Source organism: Eurytemora carolleeae, unplaced genomic scaffold (genome assembly GCF_000591075.1).
Source record: "Eurytemora carolleeae unplaced genomic scaffold, Eaff_2.0 scaffold321, whole genome shotgun sequence".
NCBI lineage: Eukaryota > Metazoa > Arthropoda > Copepoda > Calanoida > Temoridae > Eurytemora > Eurytemora carolleeae.
In genome coordinates this window covers 177,364-197,784 of record NW_019396506.1, presented here as the reverse complement: position 1 = coordinate 197,784, position 20,421 = coordinate 177,364, and the positions used below count along the sequence as shown (strand labels likewise).

The 20,421-nt window shown below is 31.4% G+C and overlaps 2 protein-coding genes and 1 long non-coding RNA gene across 4 annotated transcripts; 2 read left to right on the top strand and 1 right to left on the bottom strand.

The window, feature by feature from the left end:
* Positions 1-196: 196 nt before the first annotated feature.
* On the bottom strand, positions 197-3,508 carry LOC111704536 (uncharacterized). Of its 2 annotated transcripts, none has more exons than XR_002765846.1 (4): positions 3,331-3,508; positions 2,355-2,417; positions 1,173-1,246; positions 197-257 (listed from the first exon to the last, which is right to left on the bottom strand). It is a non-coding gene; the product is annotated as an uncharacterized LOC111704536 (long non-coding RNA). The 2 variants fall into 2 exon arrangements; XR_002765847.1 differs by lacking the exon at positions 3,331-3,508 and adding an exon at positions 2,687-2,726.
* Positions 3,509-7,436: 3,928 nt separating this feature from the next.
* LOC111704540 (muscarinic acetylcholine receptor M3) lies at positions 7,437-15,282 on the top strand. Its single transcript, XM_023476797.1, has 8 exons — positions 7,437-7,763; positions 9,420-9,492; positions 10,596-10,701; positions 11,190-11,235; positions 12,587-12,614; positions 13,388-13,458; positions 14,808-14,874; positions 15,205-15,282. Exons 1-8 carry the CDS (start codon positions 7,441-7,443, stop codon positions 15,280-15,282), a joined length of 792 nt encoding a protein of 263 aa, XP_023332565.1. The 5' UTR covers positions 7,437-7,440.
* A 277-nt stretch (positions 15,283-15,559) lies between these two features.
* Positions 15,560-19,585, top strand: LOC111704553 (D(3) dopamine receptor). Its single transcript, XM_023476826.1, has 6 exons — positions 15,560-15,982; positions 16,047-16,089; positions 16,907-16,958; positions 17,271-17,348; positions 18,700-18,841; positions 19,282-19,585. Exons 2-6 carry the CDS (start codon positions 16,071-16,073, stop codon positions 19,387-19,389), a joined length of 399 nt encoding a protein of 132 aa, XP_023332594.1. The 5' UTR covers positions 15,560-15,982; positions 16,047-16,070; the 3' UTR covers positions 19,390-19,585.
* Positions 19,586-20,421: the final 836 nt, after the last annotated feature.

Genomic DNA, 20,421 nt, shown 5'->3' with positions numbered 1-20,421 from the left:
TCATTGGTTCTAATTTTACTTAAATTAAAGGAATTGAGTCTTTGGAACAAAATCAGATATTTAAACCTCAATATCTTCAGAACACGATATTGTAAACCTTGATATTTCAAACTCAGATTATTTGATCTCACAGAATTCACAGTTTGAAATATCTAAGGTATGCAACATTTGGTTCCAAAGATATAGGACTGTTTACCTCGTTGAAATATTTAGGAAACTTTGCGTGAAGAGAAACCAAGGCTTTGTAAGGATCAAACCTAGAATAATATTAGAGCATCAGTATTTTAAATCAATATTTTAACTGCGCTGTATGCGCTATTTCAAGCCATGGTCCCGCGTATCTTTCTTTAACTACAGACACGCCTACTTATACCTACATACATGCTTTCTTTATCTACAGACACGCCTTCTTATACCTACAGACATGCTTTCTTTATCTACAGACACGCCTTCTTATACCTGCAGACATGCTTTCTTTATCTACAGACACGCCATCTTATATCTACAGACATTGCTTCTTTATCTACAGTCGCGCCTTCTTCATCCACAGACACGCCTTCTTTATCTTCAGACACGTTTGGTTTATAAACTGCGTTTTATATATGCAAAACATTGATATTTACTTTCAAGAAGTCGATAAAGAAAAATATTTTCATTGACATTTTTATAAACCGTGTTTGACTACATAAAATCTTCGAGATTTTAAAGAAAAGTATTAATGTCAGCTAGTGCATGTAAACCATTTTACCAAGTCGCGAGAAAATGATCAGACATAGGTTTAAAGGATACCTTTGTAAATTATGCATGTCCTTAATAAATGGAAGGTTATATGGAACTATGTTTCTTTAAATACCATAATTCCAAATCTAATTGAAATTACACATCATTTTACCAATTTGGTTTTGATTTATAAACTCTAATTATATCTAACAACTCAAACTCAAACATGATAGCATCATTATAACATGCAAGAGTAAAAATACTTTTTTTTGCAGAGAACGCGTTTAGTCCACATACACACTATAGGTTCATTAGACGGGCTGGTGCGAGTAAATGTGTATAGCTAGAACGGTAAATCCTTGTACTGGTTCGGGATTATGGAACAAATGGATCCATGTATTTTCTGATCATTTATCATAATATTGGACATTATATTTATTAGAATATTATACCTCGGCCAGTATGGAGGAGGCGCTGTTAAATTTTTATCCCAATCCATTATCCCGCAAACACAAACCTTCTCAGTCTAAACGAGCAAACTTAGTTACTAATGCAAGGAAAGTTATTTCAGAGGTGTTCGCATCTGTTGTACTGCAGTGTATTGTCTTTTGGCGGAAAAGTAAACACAAGACAGATGTCACAGCCTGACATGGAATCCATTTATCACAAAAATAAACTATGAAATATTTTGTTTATAGGAAACTATTATGTGAATTTTCAAAATTATCAAAATTAAATGCTTTTATCTTCCTCGGATACTAAGCGAACACTGATGCATCTATTCTTGTTTACAAATTCCGCCCAGAGAGAACTGGTTTCAATATGTACGAAGAGTATACGCGGCCAAAATTAACTTTCCTAGCATTAGTACCTTGGTTATTCTGATTTGATTCAAACTATTGAGTAAAATCTTAGGAAATTTGGGAATGTTGATTTTATCATTACTGATTGGGGGGTGGGGGTGGGGGGTCATTTGTTTTCATGATAATAATGGTCTCTCAGGTCTACAGTTGCTGTTTTATATCTGAACAAAAAAACATTTTTTGAATTGGAATAGTTTGAGTTTTTGATCGTATTCAACATTATATTATTTATGAATCTGAACTGAACCGTATGTTAACTTTCTATATTTCATTCTAAAAATACACAATTTGACAGTATAGTTACATTTCACTCTTTCAACAAGTTATTGAAAATACGTTTTTTTCAGAAAAAAACATTTTTTCCTGTTTTATCTTGTTTTGTTATGTTTTGCTTTCAAGAATTCAACAATTTGTTTCTTTCACGATTGATTCTCTTGTGATAGGAACTAAAAATAGCCATAATTGATCTATTTTCTAACCCTTATATCTTTGGCGTTTGAACCTTTGATATTTCAAACTAAAAACTCTCAAAGTTTGACAAACAGAATTAAGTTGCACAGATATACTGATTTGAATTTGACTAGTGTTCAGTACTTTCCAAACACAAAATTTTATGAATTTGAGGGATCGCTTAACTGCCTACCGTGCACCGGTTCAAATTTTTATCACCGACTAAATACTTCCTGAAGTTTTACCGGCCGTCTCTGTCTGTGGTTCAGCGACCTACCTGAACTTAATTAATTTCGGCCCCAGGTTTGATTAATATCTAACCTTATTCTCAGCTGCTCCAGTTTTTCCCACTAGGATGAAAATTAATCCCAGCAGTCGAAACATCTGGAAAAAAATATTCTAAATCTACGAAAAAAAGAAATTTGTCAATAAATCGAAAAATCAATCATTTCCTTCTTTATCATTACATTGAATATCTGATTTTTTCTATGAATTTGTTTGCACATTTCTTCAAATCCTTCAAATGTCGTCTTTTAAATACAAATTTCAGAAAATCTGCAGAAAATCTTTGTAATCAAAGAGAGATTGTAGAAACTAATAATTGAATAAGATTACTTGTTTTCGATGATAAGATTAATTTTTATTTTCTCAACCTGTTCTTAAACAACCAATTTGTTTACTGTAGAATTTTGTTTACATTTTTTATCGTCGTTATTTAATAATTAAAAAGAAAAGAATTCTGAAAATGTATCCACACAAAAGTAAAATTTTGAACGTCGACTTTGCGCTCAAATTCAGGATTTACAGATCTTTAAAAAGTTTTAAGTGTCTCAAATGAATCCTAAGTTTAACTAACTTACATAGCCGGTCTGTCCCTTTAATTTATGTTTGAATGGTTCAGTACAAACTACAAATTAGGATGAGTAGTAGTAATTTAAAAAGAATTTAGACAATGGATGATACAAGCCTGGGAAATGGGAAAAATATCAAATATGGATGAGAGTCTACTGTTGAAGTGATGAAGAGTTGATCGCCCTATTCACAACAGTACGTTTTAAATCTTAGCCACTAAATCAGGAAAATAATGTCTCCTTTTTCTCTCTACTGCATAAATCTCATAAAGAAAGTTCAACTGAAAATGACCAATTTTCAGATCGAATAACAAGTCTTTAATCATCAGTTTTGATTAGACGAAGATTTAAAAGGTTACTGTTGAGAACCCGACATGCCAATCTATAATTGTATAGGGTAACTTGAAATTACTTCTAATACAGTAAAGCTTTAGTTTTTCTCTGACCTTATATTAAACAACTTATTCTTTAAAGTTTAATCTGCAAGATAATAACGAACAATGTCTTGTCTTCTTTAGAAATTTGAAACTGTCCGGATTTATAATAAAATAACAAACATAAAACATGGCGGCAACAATCAAAGGCTGTTCTTTACTGCAGTTTTTATTTAATGCGTTTTTCTTTCAAATATTGTCCTAAAGGGAGTGTCTGGCTACACATTGTAGTTGACCTGAGAATGCAGTATTGTAAAGAAATTTTTTTAAAATCATTGGAGACCTTTATAAATTTTACTATAGTTCTAATATAATTATACACCGTACTAACGTCTTAATAGGTCTCAAATGATTTAAAAAAAAACTTCACTACACTACTGCATTCTCAGCTCAACTCCCACGTTTAACCCTGTTATAAATTTTAAGAGTGTTTCTTACATTTCAGTAATAAGTTTATGAATAAAATCTGCGAAAAATAAACAAAATATTGTTCCGGGGTTTAATTTAATCCTCTTAAATGAATTCTAAAAGGTTTTGTTCTTTAAAATAAACAATTGCTATTAACCACACGTCACATGCAGCATATGATATGACAAATGCGAAATATTGTAAAAATATTTAATGTTTCATTCCATTAAATAAAAGCTACATCCAAGCAAAAACTCGATGCTTAACTTCAACGGTAATTAAATAATTAAAAGTGGTAGCTTACATTTCAGAAATATGTTCATAAAAAAAATTGTTCGTTTCGGGTTTAATTGTTTAAAGGGAGTGTTCGCTAAAATGACGACGAGAAATAATTGCTTTTGATCGCTACTAATCTTACTTTTATCTGTTGCGTCTATAAGGAGAAAATTGTTTAAAACGACTTATACTGAAGAATTGTCCTAAAACTTTAACTGATCTCTATGTTATGTATACTCTCTTGGTGTAAGGTGTGTATACATTATACATACATTATATAAACATTTAGATTTACTTTGACCGCTGGCTATCAGCTGTGTACAGGATCTGGAAAACATAAAAACGATTTTATGAGATAGTTAACCATAATATCATGGATTTTTTTAACTCAGTAATTTACTGTTTTGTCCTAAAAGTCAAAGTTTAGAAAATGTAATCTCATACAAAAATTATTCTAAAGAATGATATCAATGAAGGAGAATTGAATAGAAGGAGGGGGCGATAGGGTTTCCGTACACTTTGCTGTGACGTTTTTGGACTGCTGAAGAACTTGTTTTTGCGTAACAACAATAATAAAGATTGTAAACAATAACACAAATGATAAACAAACATTTGGCATTTCTGGCGTTAGATGAAGATTCGCCGTATACTAACTCATGTTTGTTTACATTAGATCGGCTGCCTTTGCTATTGTTGTTACGCAAAAACTAGTTCTTCAGCAGTCCAAAAACGTCACAGCAAAGTGTACGGAAACCCTATCGCCCCCTCCTTCTATTCAATTCTCCTTAATATCATCTATATTTCAACATCGATCTATTTCTAATAAAGTCGAAATTTTTTTTTATTTTTTGGGGGGGGCAGTGTTTGTTAAATTTTTATCCAAAAAGCTCCTTCGGTTATGTAAACACACTTTATGAGGATTTTTTATACTAAACGAAATCCAAGTGACTCTTACCCCCCCCCATTCTAATTAAAATTTCACATGCCTGATTCACAAGGGTTCCTTTAGAGCTTTACACATTTATTTTTAGTAAAAAACAAAATAAGTAAAATTACACATTGTTTATTCTTCTTCTCTGAATAACTAACTAGTTAAGCACCCCGGTATGCAAGGTTGTATAACAAGGTTGGTTACTCTCGATTGTACGGAAAATGTCGTCTCCTAAGATAGATAGATAAACACCTAATACAGTTAAACCATAAATGAGCCATACATCGAAAGAAGAATTTATCAAATGTTGTCTTGACAATTTTTCAATGGGTTTTATACTATTTTACGTAAATCTCAGTATTTGCGAAAATAAATAAATAGCCATGAATATGCCGGAACAGTTTTAAAGAGTTCCATATAATCATTTAATTAAAAAACTAAATATCTCCAACATTCCATTATCAGAAACTAAAGAATACGACATATAATGAATTCTTTCGACGTATGGCTTATTTAGGGTTTAACTGTATGACGTCACTTTCGCCTCTATATCTATCTATCTATATATCTTAGGAGTCGACATTTTCCGTACATTGGAGCGCATCGAGAGTAACCAACCTTGTTATACAACCTTGCCTGTAAGTGTAATGTGTATATTGATGTAAAGCTTATCTATAAACCTCTGATTCTGGGGATCTTTAGTTTAATCTTTACCTCCTACCTGACGACGTTATGTTTAACATTAACCCACAACAGCAGATCAGACTTAAAGAGACAATCGACGAAATTTTAAGTAATCCTCCATCTAAAGAGTCCGATTCATAACAGTATATTTAAAACCCGAGGCTATCCCACTGTGACTTAAAGGTCTCACGCCGCTCTCAAGCAAAAATCGATGAGAAATTTGCCAATTATTTCCTTAAAACCAAAGCTACCATCAAGTACACTATAGTGCATGTAAAGGGCTACCGAAAAGCATAAATGAGCGGTAAAATCTAAGCCCAAGGCGTTGCGACACTTCAAAGTTGACCCTGTCTTAATAAATGATGAGACTGTTTATAAGCAGACTGAATCTATGTGATCCCCTCCCTTGGTCTGCCGGGGAGGGGAGGGGGGGGAGGGTAAGTTTTTATAAGGGCAAAAAGCCCATGGATTAAAAGATATAAATTCTATATCTGTATCTCAAAAAATTTAAAGACATAGTTTTAATTATTTTAATTTTAACCCCGCGGTATAAAGCTAAAACTTATTTACATTTTGCGCCAAAGTATTTAAATTTTTTTCCCAATTGTATAAAAACTAAATCCTAATTGCCTCTGAATTGTATAAAAACTAAATCCTAATTGCCTCTGAATTGTATAAAATTTAAATCCTAATTGCCTCTGAATTGTATAAAAACTAAATCCTAATTGCCTCTGAATTGTATAAAAACTAAATCCTAATTGCCTCTGAATTGTATAAAAACTAAATCCTAATAATTGCCTCTGAATTGTATAAAAACTAAATCCTGATAATTACCTCTGAATTTCCACCACAATTTCTGCTTGCTCTTGTAAAACGGAAAAATGTATTTGTTCTATAATGTTTACTGTATCTATTAAGAATCGTTTAATGGTTATTGTGTGTAGATAGATAAGGTATTATAGTTTAGGTCTTATCTGGGACAATTTTTTACTTATAGGGACCAGGGGGTAAACATACTATTGTAGAAATACATATGAAATAGATATTGTGATTAAATCTTATTTAGATATCTAAACTTCATTTCCCATAAGCATGTTTCTCTTAAAGGACTGCCAGCGTAAATTTAGTCAGCTGTCCCTCTTTACCATTGAAACCTTTATATAATTATTGATCAATATAAGTGCTAAATTCTGAGCCGGCGATTTAAAAAATTCAAGAAAATACGACTCATGTCTAAGCTGTCGTCGGGCCTTATTCACGACTAGAGCTTTTGGATTCTAACTGCATCTTATTTTCCAGCATTAAAGTTGAGTTCAAAAAACCGGTTTAACATTCTATTTGGCTGATTTTCATGGCAGGAATAGGCGCATTCCGGGTTTTTATGAGAACTTGAATAAACATCGAGCCTTAATCTCCACTAAAACTAACCAAGGTCGGTTTTATTTTCAGTGGGCCTAACTCCTAAGTAGAGCCTAAGATCTTGCAGCTGTCAATCACGTGACAAAAGCTGCCGTCAGAGTTGAGTCTAAGATTGGGTCTTTAAGCTGGGCTTTAGAAAATTACGATCCGAGCCGAAGTTTTTAATTCTTATATGTTTTCCTGCTGTAGAAACGCGCAAGTAACTTTTTTGAGAGTGAAGCCACAATTAAAAATAATCATTAACATTAACATTAATAAACATTGATAACTATTTCATACTTTTCAGACAAAGCTTTTAAGGATACCATTACCAGCATTGTGAGCGTTCAAACTTCAAACTTCAATTAGAAAAACATAAAAACCAAATATTTTATATTTTCGTGAATTTTTTTTCAGACTTGAGTATGAACATATCCTCGTTTGATGGATTTAATGTTGTTAAGGAAAGGCAGAAAGAGCCCAGATTTCCAGCTTTCGTCCAGGAAACCAAGCTGTCAAGATTTCCAGCTTACGTCCAGGAAATGAAGCTGTCTAAATTTCCGTCTGTTATTCAAGAAACACCTTTCACTGGCAACGATGATCAAATTAGTTTCCCGGTTACAGATCCAGGAAACATCAGCGTTGATATCTCCGACACGGTAGATATTGACGTTTATCCTTTCATTAAATCAAATATTTCTGAAAACGTGTCCGAGGAGATCAATTCAACAAGTTTTGAAAATACAAGGTATAGTTCATAAAATCTTTTCTGAAGTTATCATTGTAAAAACTTAACCCTATCTTACTTTTTTGAGTTTTTTTTTAGTGGGGGGGTCTATATCTTTCTTTATAATTGGCTTGTTTGTCTGTTGATTTGATATAAATGTAAAAACGGCTGAACCTATCAGGCCTAACTTTTATGAAGATTAAATCCGATCAGCATTCAAAATTGTTTTCTTATTTTGGAGATCCGACAATAAAACCAGACAATCGGTGAAATTTTTTTTTTTTTTTTTAAAATGAACAGAAAGCTTGCAGAAAAATCAGCAACAAAAGATTTACCAGAAAGACTATTACATTGGTGCGCTCTATTCCCTTTATATTTGTAACTAGATGGGTACATATATTTTGGATATGTCAACTTTAAATTCTGAGAACGGTGGTGTTTTTGCCCACGCTCACAATTCCTTTATGTTTGTAACCTGATTGCGTAAACCTTTGATATTTCAAACTCAGCCTCACGTCAAACTCTCGTCAAACTAAAATTAATTGCACGTTGGATTGAACTCATGCTTTCAATAATATTCAACACCTCTTATTAAAAAGCAAAAAAATGTTAATTACGTCGCATAATTCTGCATAAAATCAAATCTAGAGGAGCTACGAGCACATAAAGCCGTGTACATGTGATATCGCATACATTTTACCTTCTTCTTCTGTCTAGTTTAGAGTGAACTATTTAATCTAACACAATTCATAGTTTAAAATATTAAAGGTCTACGGACGAAGGTAAAGTAACATGTTCTCAAAGGAGCTTAACCCTATTCCTGCTGGGGGGGGGTCAATTTGCCCCCCCTGTAGTTATTTTTTACATAACTCAACAAGTCTTGGTCTGAGGCTGTTGAAATTTTCTGACTTTTCTTACATACCCAAAGCCCTCCCTTTAGGCCTAAAACCGGGCTTTAATACTAACTGCCTGAGTCCTCAGGCACATCTAAAAGTAGAGCAAAAGAGCTTTCTAATGATGTATAATTTGTCATATTTGGACATCAAATATGGGATTTAGAGGGGGGGTCAAATTGACCCCCCCCAGCATATCCTGGTTAACTGTACCTGATTTTTTTTGTCAAAAATTACCAGAACGCAGTAAAAATTGTTCATTTAAACTTTTAAAAAAAACATTCTGTACATTTTTTTCCGACTTTTTAAAATGGGTCAGCTTAGTGCAAGCATTTTTTAAATTCACCAATCTTTCTTTTTTTTCATAACATGTCGATAAGGGTATCTAAATTTACGCCTCTAACCACTGAAAATATTGCCCAGTCGTTGGTTTTTGTGATTTCAATTCAGTTTTTCAATACGGATTTTTTAATGCTCATATCTACATATTTTGACAAAAAATATTTTCGCTAGCACTAGTGAAAACATGTTGCACGGAATGAATTTGAAAGTAAGAAAACATTTTTTTTCATTTTGGTTTTACTTTTTAAATGTAGAACCAATTTTTAAGATACTTGCTGATAGGATCTGGAAATTTTTATCAAAAAAGTGTTAAATGGTCCCACCTGTATTAAAAGTGTTAAATGGTCCCACCTGTATTAAAAGTGTTAAATGGTCCCACCTGTATTAAAAATGTTAAATGGTCCTACCTGTATTAAAAGTGTTAAATGGTCAAAACTGTTAGATTGCTGCTGGTGGAATTTGACTCTCCCTGGTGGGGTATTCTTGTACTACTCATCTTCATCAATATTTCAACGGTTACAAGTTTTTTTTCAAAATAAATATATATTAACAGTAGGGCCCATACAAGTGTAGTATAGGAAGCCGACATTTAAACAGTATTCATGAGTTTATTGTATATACTAGCTATAGTGCTCGCCGTTGGGCGTTCCAAGAAAATATTATAATTATGAAGAAGAAAAAAATTTCGATTTTTAAAAACTATATGAGATCCTCAGGATACTCATGGGTTCCCAATTTGGTCAAGCCTTTGGCCAGCTATAGCTATTGATTCTAGTGTTACCAGCATATTAAAAATTGACATGTTATGATGTAAAATGTCTATGTGCACTTCTAACGTAAGTTGATGTTTACATAACTCAAGTCTAAATCGTATTCCTCTGTAACTAATAATTTAGATATTGATGCTCTAAAAACACCCCTATCGAAACACTTTTAAGGTTGAGAAAATGACTCAGACATACCGTTTTGACAGTGAAAATCCAGGTGTGCCAAATCACAAAATTCAAATTTACAAGTTATTCCAGATAAAAGAGGATTTCAGAAATGCACAGGCCAAGTGATTTTGACGATGGGCGATTATTTACCAAAACGTTGATATTTTCAAAACAAGCAAATTACTTTAAGTGAGTTATTTTGTAAACTTTTAGCAAAAAATGAATTTTATTTTATTTTAGTTGATTTTGCAAATATTTCGGGGTAAGAAGTGAAAATAAGACAAATTCAAATATCTGACATCTTTTAATCTTATTATGATGTCTGTAAATTGAACAGATATAGGAGCAGCACAGAGGGTTCGGTTTTGAAATCAATAGTACACAAGATCATTTTAAAAGTTTTGCCAAAAATTTTTAAATTAATTTACTGAAAGTATTTTTTTTTCAACCTTAAAAGTGTTTCGGGAGGGGTGTCAACATGATTGCTAGAAATACAGTATCTGGAATCTGAAAGAACTTTTGTTAACAACTGTTAAAATGCCAGAGCGTGTTCTGTAACAAATTATTTAGGACTTCAGTTAAAATTGCGTCAAAATTTAAGTATCGGGTAAATGCTTTTACTATTCCAGTTACTGCGATTCTCGTTTTCATTTTCCAGCAATAATATCTGCAGTACATTTTAGATAATTGGAAATATTTTGATCCTGGGTAGTTGGAAGATAAATCCTAGTATCCGAATACCTGCCAACATCAACATCATGTCTCTAGCCAGCTCAGATCTAGCTATTGGTAAGTTTTCTACCTTAAGTGCTTAAAGGGAGAGAGCGGCTATGTAACATATTTAAGCTGAAAGTGCAGTATTATAGACAAAAACTTTAGGGTTCATTTGATACTAGCTGTAAGCAACTTAAACATTTAAAAATTGTACACCGTAAAAATGTCTCATTGGCATCAAATCAATCCTAATGTTTTTCAGTACAATATTGCATTTTTAGCTCAACTATCATGTCTAGTCGGTCTCTCCCTTTAATTCTAATAATTTTACCATTGTTTCTCCAGCAGAAATGCGCAAATATTAAATAAAACCATTTTATTGAAAATAATTATTTTTCAAAGAGATAAACATTGATGATTCATTCAATTTTGATTAGACAAAGTTTTCAAGGGTACCTTAATAAATCGATCCTAGTCATTAGAACTAATACTATAACAGTCCCTTTAATAATGATTTTCTCTTAGTCCCAGTTTTTAAAGAATCTTATGATGTTTTTATTCAGGAATGTTTGTTATGCCTTTCTCTATTTGTAAAAACTTCCTTAGCAGGTTCCAACTTTCTTTGCTTACGTAACAAAATACGGAATATGTAATTTCAAGTTTTTCTGAATCATTCGGAAACAGTGGTTTAAACTAACTTTTTATTTGGAGTGTTTCCTTATTTAACAAGTATCTAATAAGACTGTATAATCCCATTTAAAAATCGATGACATATAGAGAGCTATATTCGTTTTTCTTTCCTAAAAGGAATTTATATTCACCTTTCTGAAAATTCACAAAAAAATTGGCAGTTTTGGTTATTTTTAAATAGCAGAACAGTTCCTTAACCCTATCCCTGCTGGGATACTTGACAACCATGATACGCTGCCCCCCCCCCTTTTAAATCACATGTTTGATTTTCAAATATGCCAAATGATACATATTTAAAAATCACTTATGCTCTACATTTAAATCTGCAAAAAAATTTTTTTTTTTAAATCCAGTATATATATATATATATATATGTAGTCAAAATGTTTGCAAACAAATTTCAAAAAATTGATAAAATATACATTTTTGAAAAGTCATTGACCATGTCATTTCAAATATGGAAATATTTTTGCAAAATTTTAAATAACCTGATGTAAAATTAATTTCTTTTCAAAACTTGACAATCCGTTTCCTTATGTCACAGTCATAGGCTTTGAAAAAACTTAAAAATTATCAAAATCTAAACCCCAAAGTGGATAAAAACAAAATTTAGTCAAGATTCAGTGCCTGAGGACTTTTTAGACCTATAGGGAGGGCTATGGATTTATAGGAAAAGTAAAAAATTTCAACAGCCTCAGACCAATACTTTTTGAGTTATGTAAAAAAAATAAAGGAATAGGGTTAAAGAATTACAATTAAACACTTAAAAGTGAAAGTGTCACTCAAACAATTACTTTATTCTATTAAACAATATATAGTTAGATATATGGATAGACAGTTAGATAAATACATAAATATATAGATAGCTATATAGATAGATATAGGTAGATAGATGTCATTCCAATACAGATAATCCTTGTTCCTGATCATTTCATGTGTCCTGGCTTTCAAGCATTGTTAGATATTTAAATATATTTTCTTTTAGAATATATTCTAATATATATATAATTCTAATAATTCTAATTCTAATATATTCAAACATATTTTAGTATCAAAATATATTGAACTATATTAGAAAATATTCTAATATAATTCAATATACTCTAATGAATTTTTTTTAAATCTTAATTTATTTTAATATATTTCAGCATATTCTTACATATTCTTTTATATTCTGATATATCTTTATAAATTCTAAGTTGTCTTGTTATATTCTATTTTATTTTAGAAATTTCAAATACTTTGAAACCATTTAATTTTTTTCTTGTAGGTGGATTTTTCCAGGGATTCTCTGCAAGGTATAAAAAAATGCTAAATAGTTTTGTTATTTGGTTTGGTTAGATGTGTAACTTTTGTAGTAATTTTTAACATTTAAAAGTGGTATCTATCTATATTCTACTTATTCATGTCAAATTTTCACAGATCAAACAGTCATTTCTTACAAAACTCGTGTTACCACTTTAATCCAAGTCTGTTTCATTTGGACATTTTACCAGAAAAGGGAAAATAAATATATTAATTTCAATTGAGATTATGTTTAGAAAAATAACGACCCGCTCTGCGAAGTTTTTGTTAAAAAATTTCGTCTCCAAAGACGATAAAATTTTGTGTACCTACTTTTTCGGGAAATAAAAAATGTTACTTAACCACGAGTTTCCTTGACCAATTTTGCCTACGCACATCCCTTGCAGAGCTCTGGATGTGTTTGCATGCAAAAAAAGTCAAAAACTACCATAATTTCCTTGTAACGTATAAACTATTGATGTACCATAGATATACAAAAATATAGATCGCTCATGTCGTCTTCACAATACCGGATGGTTTCAGCTCAATTTGAAAATAGCAATTTAGCTATGGTACTATAAGCTACTGACATACAATACATTGGATTTAAAGAGTTGTGGCAAGTATCTTTGTTCTCTGTACACATTTTTGGGGGTTCATGATGTACAAGGGGTTGTACAATCTTTAGCTTTACAGTCTGCATTAGCTATATTATCTATATTCTTATATATCTATGAGTTGTGCACAATTATTATTTACATTTTAACAACTACACTATTTCTTAAAGGTTTGGTTATACATGGATCTAGTGCTCTCAACAATTTCAATTTTCAACCTTGTCAATATTGCACTAGATAGGTAAACTTATAGCTAAAGGGACCGTTCACTTATTTGGGTCAAATAGATTATCAAGTACAATATGTGGCAACAGTGAAATGGATCAATTATACACGACGTCACAAGTGTCAAATATAACAAAGAGAACGAAATTTTCTCACATTATTTGACATGTCTTTTAACCCTATTTTAGAATCTGCAAAAAAAAGCAAATTTGCAAAAATTGATTTTTTTTATCGCAAAAATTTGTCCAAAAAATGAATAATTATACATTTTTGAAAAGCCCTTGACCATGCCATTTCAAATATGCAAAAATTTTTGCAAAATTTTAAATAACCTGATTTTTAATCAAGAAAAACTAAAAATGTGCAAATTTCCTTTGACAGGTTGTTTGAAAAAAAATTGCAATTACAAATACTGCGTTGCCATCTATTGTACTTAACAATCTATTTGATTTGGGTAATTTGAGGGTAAACTAAATAGCCTATTAGGTATTCATTGGTATTAGTGTTACTTTTCAAAAACAATAGTGACCTGGGAAAAAAGCCGTTTTATCATTCAGAATTCCAGAATACCTTTGCATTTACACTATTTGATGTTTTTTGTCATATCATTAAAATATGATAAAGGAAATGGGGGTTTGCCACAAACTCTAACTGTTTTATATATATCTTATAGCAACCCAATGTCGGTAACCTTTTATATTTCAAACTATGAATTTTGTCAGATCAAATAGTCTAAGTTTGAAACATTATCGGTTTAAACCATCTGATTGCAAAGATAGGAATTATAAATTTGAGTTTGTGGCAAAAACTCAATTCCTCTAGATCGTATTGCGCTGTTGTTATTGAAAAATCGTTTAAATAGTGTCCATGCAAAGGTATCATGGAATTCTAAACGATAAATCGGCTTTTTCTCCGGTCATAGAACTTCTTCAAGTGGGAAGATAGGCCTAGTTGTGATCCTTAATTAAACAAATTAAAGTAAGCAATTTCAACATCACAGCGCCATAAACACATTAACCATAATTTGTTAAAATTTATTTGTTCTTTTTTTAAAAAAAAAATCTGGTTAATGATTTTTTCGGATCAAGGTATTGCTTAGTGTTAAAAATTCCTTCGACTAATTAATTATTTTTTTTTTAAAGTAAAAAATCTTTATTTACAAGAACTAATCACTCTCCTAAAACTAATTCTTTTATCTTTCAACTTGATTTCGTGGACCAATTTTGATGTTATACCAAATAATTCTGCAAGATCAAATAGTTAAGTTTTGAAAAATCAAAGGTTTATGCCATCAGGTTGCAAAAATGTGGAGATTAAAAAATTAGAGTTTTCAGCAAGCGTTCAGTTTTTTCTCTGATTTCATAGGTTTGAAGCGGTTCAGAGACCTATAACCTATAGTTCAAGAACTTCACTGAAGAATTCACTTCATCGGGTAAGTTAATGGTAATTTAGAGATGTGTCGAGTAAATATACAGAAAAGGGTAACTATTTGAACTATATTGAGGAAATATACAGAAAAGTGTAACTATATGAAACTATATTGAGTAAATAAACAGAATATATAATTCGAAAATATGTGGAGTAAATAAACAGAATTGGGTAACTACATCGTTAAATTTCGGGGTTTATAACGGTATCAACATGTCTACCTATTCTTTAGGTTGCATTATGCTGGATTGCAGCAGTGTTGACATGTCTACCTATTCTCTAGGTTGGATTGTTCTGAATTGCTGCTGTGTTGACATGTCTACCTATTCTCTAGGTTGGATTGTGCTGGGTTGCAGCAGTGTTGACATGTCTACCTATTTATTTATTGATAATTTATTTCGGTCTGGGTTGACCTTCGCAGTTCTAAATTATATAATAACCATCAAAATCGAAAAAAAAGAAAAAAATGTTAAAACCACAAGAAAATAAACAAAAGATTATTTTAAAAAAATTTGGGCTGTCAAATGGACAAAAGGAAAACGAACTCAGATCAAGAAATGGAAAAAAGATAATTTGCAAATATTCAAATTAAAAAAAGTTTTAAGACAATTATTCACGCACCTCTGCTTCTTTAGAAAAAGTAAATTCAACCTATATAAAGCATAAAGTCTGACCGCGTCAACCTTGTTGTACCGGCAAGTCCTGTCCATAGAGCGAGGAGCAAGGTACAGTACAAACTGGGACTGGAAAGGTTGACCCTGCTCGGAAAATCAAATGTATTACGGCTGCCCGTGTTATTATTCCTTGAGATTGTTTATGAAAATTCCTGTAAAAATACAAAATTAACTTGCCCTTCTTTACTGTTTTCAGTGATCATCTTGTACAAATATTACATTCACAAGTTTCACAACATTACATCCTTTTACCGTTCTCATAAAATAAACTTTGTAAGTCAGGCATAACAGTTAAAAAAAAATCTCGTATTCGTCACTCAATTTCCTTGTTTATTGGGACAAACTGTTTTTGTTGTGAACTGTGAAATATATAAACTACTAATTTTCTAAAATAGAGCATTCAAAAGAAGGTTTTCTGCGAAGCAACGAAATTTACAGGTATAAGCATTTTTGAACAAACAACTTAACAAGTAATCAGAATAAACTCAGGTTTGTCTTCTAGGTTGTAAGCAATACAGCAGTCACAATGACAATGCTTCTTAGAGGTAAACATAACTGCAAATTCAAATTATTACCTGTATATATCACTTTATTTCCGCCATTTAAAAGCATCCATCCTTGTATGTATTTCTTATTTAATCTTGTGAGATAATTTTTTTCTCTATAAATAAGGAAGATCATATTAGTAAAGCTATTTGCTATGTAACAACATCATATGCACTTCAGAAATGCTGTAATGTCGTCTTCCTATTCTACAGTTTTTTGGTTCTCACTGTAAATGGTGGTTACCATTTTTAAATAAGATAGGAAAAGTTTGGTTCTAAGGCACAGCGTCATTTGACAATATATTTAAACAGTCTTTTTAAATAAGAAATACTTTCCGTCGTCAAAGACGACGGAAATGCACTTTAAACTAGTCTTGGTGTTTGTATCCCATAAAAGTCAAAACCGTTGGTAATTTCCTAGAGAGAGCCGCGGCTTAAATATGGTTAGTTCCACTTAAAATTGTTTCAAATGTTTCAAGATTTAAGCCGGCGCTAAATTTAAACCGGGTTTTGGCGGATTTAAACCTCGGCTCAAATTCTTAAAATTCCATCGCAGTTTAAACAGAACATCCACGAACATTCGAGAACAATTACAAATGGTATCTTTCAGAACAACAGATTAAAGCTAACATTGTCAATAATTAATTTTAAATTTGAAAAAAGAAGCAAAATAATTGTATTTTCTCAAAGAATGAGAACTAGGTCAAACTAGAGTAAAAATTAGGTTAGGAATGTCTGTTTTATCTTTGCCTAAAATATTTGGTCAAAAATTTCAGATTTTTTAAAAATGAGCTCAGATTGATTATTTTCTGAATAGGTGGCGAGGTCTCGACAAATGAGCAGGATGCTGAACCTTCACAATCACTCAGGTCATTTATTCAAACATAAATATACTTCATTTTTTTTCACAGTGAGCCACATAAAACGACTTTTGAACATAAGACGACTTATAAACACTTTTAAGTGTACTTGATGTTGTTGAAAAACAAATGGGTAGCTAAAAAACATACTAAGTGAAATAATCCATTTGACTTTATTTCCGTTCTCCTGGATTTAATGTAAAAACGACATTTTACCTTAAGAGTTTTTCTAAAAGTTTTGCAAACCTTCTGTGATGTTTTAAGATTTTTTTATTTTAAATTTTATCCGAAATAACTGACGAAATTGTTTGTTATGTTCAGAGTACCGTGTACGGATCAAGGAGGAAGATTATCAACAATATCAGTAAACCCTAGAATGCTATCAGCTGCCCTAGCTAGGTATGTACACTGTACACTGTACACTGTACAGGGTGTCCCACGAAACTTGACTGTAGGAAGACGACTTTAATATGTCCGAGTTACGACAGATCAAAAAAGGCAAAACATATTTTGGAAATTTTGTAAAATGCCGCAAGTTATGAAGTATTTCAAAAATCAAAGACAACTTTCAAGTCTCCTTTCTATTGTCAAGTTTCGAGGGACACCCACTGAAGTGGGACCAACGAGGTTATAGTATATAGAGTAATAATGTACGCTAATCCTTTACTAATTGTACAGGCCGTGTTCTTCACTTTTAAATGTCAATCTGTACACTACAGTACTCGGGGGTAATATAAGCAGATTGGTCCTCTATTTATAAGAGTGGAGTGTCAGATTAAGAACAATACCCTCAAATGTTTAACATTAATTCTAATTCATTTCTCTTGACAGTATAATTTTTAAGACCATAGGATAATTACAGGGTGATCCAATAAATAGAATACTTTTATAAAGCTTTAACACTAAAATGCAAGCAAAATACTGAACTGGAAGGAAGGGTGAGTACTTTAGAGTTTAGGGGGGGGGGGGTGGATGGCACATTTTAAACGTGTCTATATCGGGCGGGGAGAGGAAGTGATACGGGTTAAAAATCCCCTCCCTCTAGGAAATTTGTGGTTCTGTGTACACTGTACAGTATACACTACATTTTTGTTGTGTTTCAAATTTACTGAACTCGAGTCTAAAAGTCTTCTTCCTATTTCACAGTTGTATGGGTTCCGCTAAAAATTATTTAATTATTAATAGTATTCAGGTTTATCTTTAGCGCCAAAATTATGTAAAATAAATCCCTGTTTACCTCATTTTTCTTTAAAAAAAACACGCAATTAAAAACTTGCGCATTTCTTTACACGTTCTATAAAAGGCAAAGGAAAATAATTTGAACTCAATTCTTGCCAAAAATCCGATTTCCAAATTCCTTAATCTTTGCAATCTGATTTCGTTAATCATTGATATTTTGAACTGTGCTAGATCATATAGTCTTAGTTTAAAATATTAAAGGTTTACACCATCAGGCTGCACAATTATTAGGCATTAAAAAATTTGAATTTTCCTAATCCAATCCGATGTTTCTGCTATAAGGAGACATTTTTAAAACAGTTTTCCACAAATTCAACTTTTGATATCTCTAAATAATGAAAAGTAGAAAATGTAATTGAAGCATCATGAAAACCTTCATCTTAAAACAATTAAGACATTGTAACATTTGTTTTTATGAAATTTTAGTAAAAAAAACGATTGTTACTATGTCAATTCGATGATTTGAAGTGACGATTTATTTTTCATTAATTATTTTCATGAATCATTTTAGGGAGAGACGATTGGTGATCGTAATGGTCCTGGTGGTGGGTTGTTTTATTATGTGTTATTTACCTTTCTGGGCTTCCATTCTTACAGTGCTATACTGCTCCAGGTGCCCTGCTCCTCACCCACATATTCTCACAGCTTTCCAGGTCAACCACTTCTTATAATCTGAGTTTTTTATTTTTTCAAAAAACATATTTTAACTTTATAATTGGATTTGAAAGTTCACTTTATAATTCAAAAACGTAAAACTTTTAAAGTTTAGCAAAGTGTCATTAGAAAGGCACTTCAAAAAAGACCATTTTGAAATTTAAAGATTATAAATTACTTTTCCCTTTCTATTTTTTAAAATTAAAATGCACATAAACATTTGAAAAAGTTAGAATCATCTATTTTCTAACAATCAAAGAAATTCAGTTTTTGCCACAAACTCTAAATTTCTTATTCCAATATATTTGCAACCCGATGTCGTGGATATTAAGAATTCCGTTAAATCAAATAATCTAGGTTTAAAATGTCACAGCTTTACACCATCAGGTTGTAAAGATATAGGAATTGCCAAATTTGAGTTTAACTTTGTAATATTTAGTGGTTGGCATATTCTAACTCTGTGGTGAATCCAGTAATCTATACACTGTTCAATCCTGAATATAGATCAGCGGCAACAATCATACTTTCTCGCATCAGAAATATATAATTTGTATTTGAATGCAAATGAATTAATGAATACTCTATTTTTCTTACTTACAGCGATAACCAGAAAGCTTTTGAATAGGAAGACGACTTTTAGACTCAAGTTATGACTTCAAATATTAAATGAACATAAGGCATAGCAATTTCGTAGTTATAACAGACCTATTTTAGTAAATAAATGATTTCATATTCTTGTAAAACTGTTTGCTTTGTAACAACATCAAAACCATGAATTGTTTCTTTAATGATGTATTTGTATACTACAGTTTTCTGGTATATCTTTCAACCTCATGTCAACGATCTTTGACAATTCAACTGTTAATTCGATCTGTTCGGAAAAATAGTCAAAGACTAAAATATCACAGTTTTACACCATCAGAGATACTAGGATTAGAATTGAAGCAAATTATTTGTTTCTTTGTTTCAACTAATGAATAAATGCCATATACAACGATGACGTTGGCAATATCTTCCTTCTTTAAATTAAATAATGCAAGAGCTATTCAAATTAAAAGACAAATGTATCTAGAAGGAAATTCTTTAGATCTAATATTTCAGTTACAACAAAAGTTCATGGATATACGTACGTTCATTAATAACTGATCCAACTGCCTTTATATACTGTTTTTCTAAAACATGTAATCAAAGAAACAGAATAAATAGTTACTCTTAACAAATGATGCAAAATACATCTTCGTAAAAAATTATTTAAATTTATTTGTAAAGTAAAACTAAATAAAAAACAATTTATGAAACTTAACATTGGAAAAGTTTTAATTTAACCCTATCTCTGCTGGGGTACTTGAAAACCAGGATATGTTGGGGGGGGGTCAATTTGACCCCCCCCCCTCTAAATCCCATGTTTGATGTCCAAATATGACAAATGATACATCATTCGAAAGCTTTTGTGCTCTACTTTTAGAATCTGCAAAAAATTTGCAAATTTGCAAAAATTGAATTTTTTAACGCAAAATCCAGTTATATAGTAAAAATGTTTGCAAAAAAAAAATTTGCCCAAAAAATAAAAAATTATACA

Excerpts from the sequence above, each read along its gene's own strand:
- LOC111704540 (XM_023476797.1), top strand. The coding sequence starts at position 7,441 with ATGAACATATCCTCGTTTGATGGATTTAATGTTGTTAAGGAAAGGCAG. Across the intron at positions 11,236-12,586 it reads TGTAAAAACTTCCTTAGCAG|GTGGATTTTTCCAGGGATTC; the intron begins GTTCCAACTTTC and ends TTTTTCTTGTAG. Across the intron at positions 12,615-13,387 it reads TTCCAGGGATTCTCTGCAAG|GTTTGGTTATACATGGATCT; the intron begins GTATAAAAAAAT and ends TATTTCTTAAAG.
- LOC111704553 (XM_023476826.1), top strand. Across the intron at positions 16,959-17,270 it reads GAACCTTCACAATCACTCAG|AGTACCGTGTACGGATCAAG; the intron begins GTCATTTATTCA and ends TGTTATGTTCAG. Across the intron at positions 17,349-18,699 it reads CTATCAGCTGCCCTAGCTAG|GGAGAGACGATTGGTGATCG; the intron begins GTATGTACACTG and ends GAATCATTTTAG.